The sequence below is a fragment of the Triturus cristatus genome, chromosome 2_2, assembly GCF_964204655.1.
Source record: "Triturus cristatus chromosome 2_2, aTriCri1.1, whole genome shotgun sequence".
NCBI lineage: Eukaryota > Metazoa > Chordata > Amphibia > Caudata > Salamandridae > Triturus > Triturus cristatus.
The window spans coordinates 635,447,626-635,456,297 of NC_140582.1; the positions used below are offsets into that span (position 1 = coordinate 635,447,626).

The following is an 8,672-nucleotide window of genomic DNA, read 5'->3' on the forward strand; positions in this document are numbered from 1 at the left end:
TTTTCAAACCTACACATACATTTAGTTTAATGGTAAGCAAATTATATATGAATAAATTATGATTATTAGTTCATTATAAAATGTGTTAATAATCTTTTCTAAATGTAAAATTAATGTAACTATTTTTTAATAATTAAATTAATTTAAATTAATTCTATACATACATGTTAATATTTTGTATTACATACCAAATAAATGTAAAATGTATAATATATGTGGGATTTTTTGTATTTAAATCTTAAAGGACAATACTTTTTATTAAATGTAATATATTTTATGTATGAAAATATTGATATTTAAATATGTGAATAAAACTAAGTTAATAATGGTGCAGCATTTTAAACATTTGGTCTACAGCTAAATAAAATTTGACATTAATTTTAATTAATATTTACACTCACATATTTCTACTAATTCTATTTAAGCCTTAATAAAATGGTAAACTTTGTCCTATATGTTGCCGTAGAATGTCTCTGCCCAGGTGGTAGAGAGCTCAGCCTTTGGCTCAAAAATTGCAAGCAGTAATTTGACACCCATAAACTAGACTCCACACCCAGGAGTAGTAAGCCTACACATTGTAGCAACTTTACTACAAAGCTTAAGTGTAAACTTACATATGTAGATTTATCCACATGTATATTTGCCTTTGTGAATAGCTCCCCCAGTGTTTACACATTTCCTTTGTTCCTCATACAAACTTTAGTTGTACTCTACAACTTTTGAGTGACATAAAAAGGAAAGGCAAATAAAGTGTACTTCATTCCTTACCTCATGTTACTTTATCTTAATTTTCCACATACAGCTATCCTACATAACTACCTTCTGTTCATTCACAAGGGCAATATGACATTTACTTAAAGCTTTGCTTTATGGCTAAACACAATTCAACGGTGAACCATGTGACCCCACACTCCACTACCCCACTGCTTAAGTTACGTTCATAATGTTGTGACTCACTACATTGCATGTGCATGCAGTTTCAAAGTTTTTTATTTAATCTCTTCACAAACACTTACCAAATAGCTTCTTTGGAGCATGTGGATGATCTCGTGAATTTTTTGACTTATCCTCTCTTCTCTGCATGTTCGATTACAGATGCATTGCACTCACAGACATTATCAAGGATGTGAATACAGATCCCAAATGCCTGTTGATAAGATCCCTTACGTCAAGGGTTACCTTCTGTTTTGGCTCCACTGTGGTAGTGTATTTATCGTGATGATCTTTAGATTTTGTGTGTGTTGTGCCTGGAAACCATGCTTCCCTTCTTTTTTTCCTTATGTGCTGCACTCTGCACAACACAAAAGCTTTTTATTCTAGGTTTTCAAAATATAAACAGTACTCAGATCACTTCAGGGGCAAATGAGGACTCTGGTGTGATACTGCCTCATTTAATTCCTTTCACTGCACACATGGTAAATGGATGATTTTCTTATTCATGACTGAGTTCCTGGATTGTAGCTGCCATCTGTTTTTGTATATTTGTTTCTAGAACTGCTCTCCCTAGAGTGTGATCTTGCATCCTCCATTTCTGAATTGCATTACATCCATAGGCATACACAGCTAGAAATGTATGAAAAATGTATAACGTTCAGCAAAAGAACTGATCGCTTATTTTAGAAATGTTGGTAAAGTTTTACTCTTCAATGCCTCAAAACTAAGGGCTAAATGGCTCAAAATTGAAAATTGCAAATACCTAATTGCGAATTTCTGAGAATCGCCATTAGGTAATCTCAGTTTACAATGTATGAAACTCAAAGCGTTTCATATAGTGATTCCTAGGGGTCACAAATGTTAATGAGGTAGATCGCAATTTGCGACCCCCTAAGAATCGCTAAAATCATGGAGGTGGTGGCCTGCTGGGGTCAGAAGACCACCATGTCCGTGATTACTTTTATTTAAAGTAATCTGTTTTTTTTAAATGCAGCCCTTATTTTAAAGGAAAATGGGATGCATTAAAAAAACAAAGATGAAAAGTTTTCTTCTCATTTTAAAAGAGTATGCAGTTGTCCGTGGGACCACTGCATGCTCTTAAAAATTGCTGTACAAACATTCACAAACACCTTAGGGACCCCTTCCCATTTGCAAATGGGTTACCCCCTACTTGACGTAGGTGGTAAAATGCAATCAGCCTGATCGATGTAAGTCAAAAACTATGTGCACATATCATTCTCGATAGGCTTCAGATCTGGACGAACAACAGATCCTGAGCCCCTTTCAGGCTGTATTTAGGGAAAAGATATCCACGGTCGACCAGTTACTAAGGCTCTAACTTTTGTACTGTAAAACTGTGAGAGTAGAGGGTGGCAGCTTCTACTTAATTTTTGTTGACCTTAAAACTGCCTTCGACTTGGTACCCCGTCAAATACCATGGGCAGTATTGGAGGATATGGGGATCCCTGCATATCTCCTTAACATCATTAGGAGACTTCACTCAAATAACTTTGCCCAAGTGAGGAGTGGTAAATGGGGAGGCTTAACATCTAAATTCCCAGTCAATAGAGGAGTAAGACAGGGGTGTGTCTTGGCACCCACCCTATTCTGTCTTTTCATCAATGCACTGATTGCCCACCTCAAGGGGGTCAAAGATATCGATGCCCCAAAGCTAAAAAACGATCAGGTGGTGGCATTAATGTTTGCTGACGATACTCTCCTAGTGTCAAAATCGCCAATGGGAATCCAACGTGCCCTGGACAGCTTTGTCAATTTTTGTTATAAAAGGGGGTTGGAGATTAATACACAAAAGACTAAGTTTATGGTCTGCAATCAACCAAAGACCAGATGTGCCAATCCCTCCCATAGCTTTGGACAGGGTAACTGTATTTGAATACTTGGGTATCACCTTCACCGATAGAATGGATTGGGACCCACAACTGCCTAAGGCTAAACTCAGACTTGCACAGACCACTGGTGGTATTTTAAAACTCCACAGGGAATCCACCTCTAAGCCAGTTGCTTCCATTATAGAAATATATAAAGTACAAGCACGGGCAGCAATTTTATATGGGGCGGAACTGTGGGGACATTCCTCGGTAGAAGGTATCAGTAAGACTGAAAATCCATTCTTAAGATCTTTGCTGGCCCTTCCATCCAGTACCCCTCTTATTCCCATGAGAAATTGAGAATGGACATGGGTATTAGACCCATAGAAGAAGAAGTGGCTCTACGGCCCCTAACCTATTGGTGCAGACTTTGGGGTACCCCCGAGCTGACACATTTTAGAGCTGAAACTGAAGAGTTACTGGGCCTTCCTGGGACTGAGAAATTGCCCTGGTTTGCTTTTATAAAAAAAGAAAGTACAAGACTGGGGTTATCAGGTCTTTGGTCCAATCCTGCAGTAGCCTGTGCTGAGCTGTCGCGTGCTGATTTGGTCAATTTGTATCGCATGAATAGAATCACGGATACCCTCAGCAATTCTGGCTTGGGCTCACTTACCCTCCACTTTTTTAATATAAAAGACGAATATGGAGTGGAGCCGTTCCTAGATGAGATTCTACCCAGTGCAGCGAGAAAACTTTATCTGCAATTTAGATATGGCACATTCCCGCTTAGGGTTTTCTCCTATAAGTGGTCGGCCAACAAGTCAGTAGAATGTCCGGCCTGTGGGGCTAAGGACGAGAATGAGTCCCATGTTCTCTTCTTCTGGAGAAAGTATAAATCCAATTTTTATATATTGAATGATAAGTGTTCTGTGTTCCTATTTTTAAGTGTTGTAAATACAGGTAATGATATTGTCTGTAAGTATGTATCTTTTAGGGTCTATGACCGAATTAAAGATTATTTAACTGACTGACAAATGTTTTGTGACCGCATTTCGGTCACAAAACATTCCTACATACTGATGCGATTCGGTATTAGGAAGGGACGCCCTTAACACGTACCTTCCTAATAGCGAATGGCAAACCCATTTTGCTATTCGGTAACAGGTTACTGAATCGCAACATGAGTTTTGATACTGTAAAATGCCTTTTTAGCATTTGCAAATGGGCCGATTCCCTTAATATGTGTAGCCCTAAGAGTTTTGGCTGAAGGAACTTATTTATTATTAGTTTTCATAGAAACACCTACAAACTATCAAATGTGGTGCATGTTTGATGATGGTAAGCACACTTTATGAGGTTCTCCATGAACCATCACAAATATTCGTACACATATACAGAAATTGTTTACTTAGTGAAATTAAATTTAATCTACAGTTCTGTGTGACTGCACAGCGAGCAGCATGACATCTTATGTCTTCAGTAACACAATCACTATCTTGTACTTAATGAATAACACATTACCTGGAGTAGTGAAGATGTAGACCCTGTAGTGTCTACCGAGTGCAGTTGCGGGCTGTTTCAGTAGCAAAGCGGGCTCCGCACATCTTTCGGTCTGGAGGATACAGGTTGCAAGTCAGCATATATTTGCAATTGTTCATTATAGTATACAGTATATTAAAAGTTACAAGGTTCCAAGAAACATTTAATTTATCAGTGCCCAATTCCTTCCCCAGTGCTGCCACAACATTTTTTCCAGAAGGAGGGACAATGCCACCAACTTCCGGCAAGCCACTGGTATTAGTTGCACCCAGCTCTGTAGTGCTAATTTAGATTCTAGGAATATGTATTCCCCTGTCATTGTTAAAAATGGTGTTTACAACCTGTTTTCAGAATTGATATATGCAGGGGTCGCTCCATCCTAAGTGGAGGAAACCTGCCTCTGGTAGTCCAATCTTGAGTATACTGAGTCAGAGGTTAACCCTGTCTGTTAAAGGCTACGTGAGGGTGTGGTATAGCTTGTGTTGGTTTTTAAAGTGTATAATATGGAATATACTGCTAGGCTAGGCTAGGCTTTAACAGCACTGTTAAAAAAGGGGATTACCTTAGGAACCATGTCATACCCACTTTGAACATGGCCCAGAGATGATTATACAGAATCAGAACCAGAGGGACGTCCTTGTGGGCCAACTACCCCTCCTGTTGTCTCCAGTAAGTTGCACACAGTGGGATTGCTAAGAGGTTTTTGGAGGCCACGCTCCCTGGTCCACCACTTTGCAAACACGTCTCCTGGCACACTACTGCAGTGTTTTTCAACCTTTTTTGGGCAAAGGCACACTTGTTTCATGAAAAAAATCACGAGGCACACCACCATTAGAAAATGTTAAAAAATTTCACTCTGTGCCTATATTGACTATATATAAAGTAATTATCTTGAATAGGAATCAAATAAACACAAAGAAAGTATTTTATAATTACTTTATTATGAAATAGTAAGTAAACAGAAATATGAAAAATTATAAAATACTTATTGATCAGTGCGCAACCTGGGCCTGTTTGGCTGAACACAAAGCTGGAATCGAAGAAAGACACACACGTAGCTCTTCGTCAACAGCTCTCAGTCTCTCTCTGTATTTAGTTTTTATAGCAATCATGCTTGAAAAGCTCATCTCACACAGATATGTAGTGGAAAATGGGAGCAATGTCAAAATAGCTTTGTTTGCCAGAAGGGGGAACTCCTTGGCAGTATCCAACCAAAAACTATCCAAAGGTAGATCAGCAAATCTTAGCTTGAATCCACGATTTTGCCTCAGTTCAGTTAGTTCCTCCTGCTCCTGTAAAGTCATGTCCTTTCCACCAACTGATGCTGAGCTATAAGGGTCCCTAACCCAGTCAAGGCATTCAGTGGAGACTGAAGAGAAATAAAATGACAACCTCTCCTCGAGAGTTTTTGAATGTTTAACTATTATCTCACACAGTGCAGCAGTGTGACCACCTTGCCATTGCTTGGTGAGTGTGAACATTTCAAGATTGCCACTTTCCACGTGTTGATGCCAGAGTTGCACCTTTGAACGGAATCCATTTATTTTATCTGTACTTGTAAGCAGGTTTTCATTTCGGCCTTGCATTCGTGTGTTCAGTTCATTCAGATGATGAAATATATCTGCCAGGTATGCCAGCCTTGCACACCACTCATCACTTGCAAGCAGCTTTGCGTAATCTGGCCTCTCATTTGTCAGAAACACTTTAAGTTCCTCCCGCAGCTCATACACACGAACCAAGACCTTGCCACGCGACAACCACCGGACCTCCGTATGAAACAGCAAGGTTTTATGCTTCGCTCCCATCTCCTCACACAAAGCTGCAAATATGCGACTTTTCAGGGGTCGTGACTTTACAAAGTTTACCATGCACACAACATCATCCAACACATGAACTAGGTCTGCTGGTAAAGTCTTGGCTTCGAGGGCCTCACGGTGTAAAAAACAATGCGTAACAATCACATCTGGATTTCTTTCCTTCACTCTGCTTACAAAGCCTTTGGTGCGCCCGACCATGGCTGCAGCTCCATCGGTGCAGACACTTGTGCAGTTTTCCCACTTAAGTCCTCCTTGTTCAAGGTATTCTGATGTGACCCGAAAAATTTCTTCTCCTGTTGTTTTTTCTGGCAATGCCTTGCAAAAAAAGAAGTTTTCTCTAATTGCATCACCATCAACAAAACGCACATTGGCCAAGAGTTGAGCATGTCCACTGATATCAGTAGACTCGTCAAGTTGCAATGCAAATTTCTCACTGATACGGATCTTTTCCAAAACCACACTTTCGATGTCTGCAGACATGTCATTAATACGTCTGGAAATTGTGTTGTCTGAGAGAGGGACTTTGGCTATTTCCTTAGCTGCTTCAGGTCCGAGCATCTCCTCTACAATAGCTTTGCAGGCGGGAAGTATTAATGTCTCTGCCACAGTGTGCGACTTTTTTGACTTGGCTATAAGTTCAGCAACTTGATAGCTAGCTTTAAGAGCTCTTTCATTTACCTTTGTGGTTTTTCTCATGAAAGTTGCCTGTTTCTCCGTGTTTTCGCGCAGGCGAACAAAATAGTCCGCATTCTTGTTTTGAAGCGAAGGGTGTTTCGTTTGGAGATGGCGTTTAAGTTTGCTTGGGACCATAGCACTGTTAGCTAGCTTTTCACCACACACCACGCACAGTGGAGTTGGTTTGTTTGCATCTCCGGTGACAGTAAATCCAAATGAAATATAGCTTTCGCTATATTGCCTTGTGCCAGAGAATTTGCTTGAGCTAACCATCTTTGCTTTCTTTTGATCCCCACTCATACTTGGGCTCTCATCCGGCTCCAAATTTTGTTCAGAGTCCAGTTGTTTCCTTTTCAAAAACGTGTCCATCACTGCAGTATCTCACTGTCACTCAGTACTAGGCATACACAAGGACGCTGCACCTGCAAGTTACCTATAAAAGAAATTTAAGGTTTGTATCTATAAGGAGCAAATTGTGACTGGATGGTTTCTCAGACTCAGAGAGCCCTTGATGCCAATTTTAAGGTTAGCACGTGCTTTAACTACAAACGTTACGTCTGCCCAATTCATTATTAGTACTCATTGTGTATTAATTAAACACTGATATGAACCACACAGTACTAGTATAACGCTTGCTCGTCTCTCTAGTCTGGAGACAAAGGTTAGTGCTGCTACAACCCATGCGGAATTCTCCAAAGATAGTTAATTTCTGCAACAGATATTGGGTGACCATGTACATTTTTATTAAACAGACACTTTTGTAAATACATCTTGCCTCAAGCATCACTCAAAACTGCTCTCTACCCACAGACTAGGTGCGCAATAGCTTTCCTTGATACATGCAAGCTTATGATCACACCAAAATCTATTCCACAGGAGTGAAAACCATGGACCACATCACAGAAGCACATCTGGAACTCACTCAAGGACATGCGCTGAACCCCTCATACTTCAGCTTTAACCTAAGTTTCCACTTAGTGGTAATAAGTTATTATAACAATCGGCTCAGCCAATCCACCCTGGTAGCCAATTAGGAGAAAACATTGACTAAAAAAAACAACATTTAGGAATGGTTGCGCCGGGCTCTAGTCTCGTGCACGAATTAAAAATACAACTTCCAGAATAATAATTATTACATAACGATGGCTTCTTAATTTAAACTCAGCATATTGCCGACATTTCTTTTTGTGCAAACTCCTAAAATGGAATAATTCCGGAAGTTGATTTGCTCTGCCAATACACGTACCACACAGATATTTGAACATTTTCTCACATATCTGTTTCAGTTGAGTGAAAGTGACAAGGTGTAGGTTGAGAAGTCACAAAGGATGCAACTGTGTGTAACTCGTAACACATCTTCCAAGCTTTACCACCAAGAACCCTTCCCACTGCCCTTCTGTTGGCTGCTAAAGACAGCTTAGCCCCGCTGAGAACTCACTGCAACATGCATCCATGGGTGTGTATCCCAGCGCCTGCTCATCCGATCCTTCCTCCATGATCAGTGAATGAGTACCTCTGTGTTGGGTATTATTAAAACCTGGGTGTTGCCAAAGGAGCTGCGAGTCTACTGCTGTGCACTGCAGACAACGCTCTTATAGTCAGGTCTGAAAGTCATACCGGGATTGCGCGACTGACGGGTAAGTACGCAATTTATCTTATATACCTTGTATGTATGCAGACTACCGCTACTACACCATTGTTGGAGAGACTAACTCAGACTAGTTAACTTTAGCGGCCATCACTGTTGACTTGTTTAGCTGTTTAGGAGCGGCCTCTGAAAATCCAATTACTTTTTGTGATGCTACCAAGTACTACCAATTGAAAAAATCCGTGACAGGATCCCTCCAAATGCAGACATAACGCACTTCTACCGTTAAGC

The 8,672-nt window shown here is 40.2% G+C and overlaps 1 protein-coding gene across 1 annotated transcript; it reads right to left on the reverse strand.

Moving 5' to 3' along the window:
• Positions 1-1,432: 1,432 nt before the first annotated feature.
• LOC146862605 (zinc finger BED domain-containing protein 5-like) lies at positions 1,433-7,162 on the reverse strand. Its single transcript, XM_085643098.1, has 2 exons — positions 5,857-7,162; positions 1,433-1,563 (listed from the first exon to the last, which is right to left on the reverse strand). The coding sequence occupies exons 1-2, from the start codon at positions 7,160-7,162 to the stop codon at positions 1,433-1,435; spliced, it is 1,437 nt and encodes a 478-aa protein (XP_085499224.1).
• Between the last annotated feature and the right edge of the window lie 1,510 nt (positions 7,163-8,672).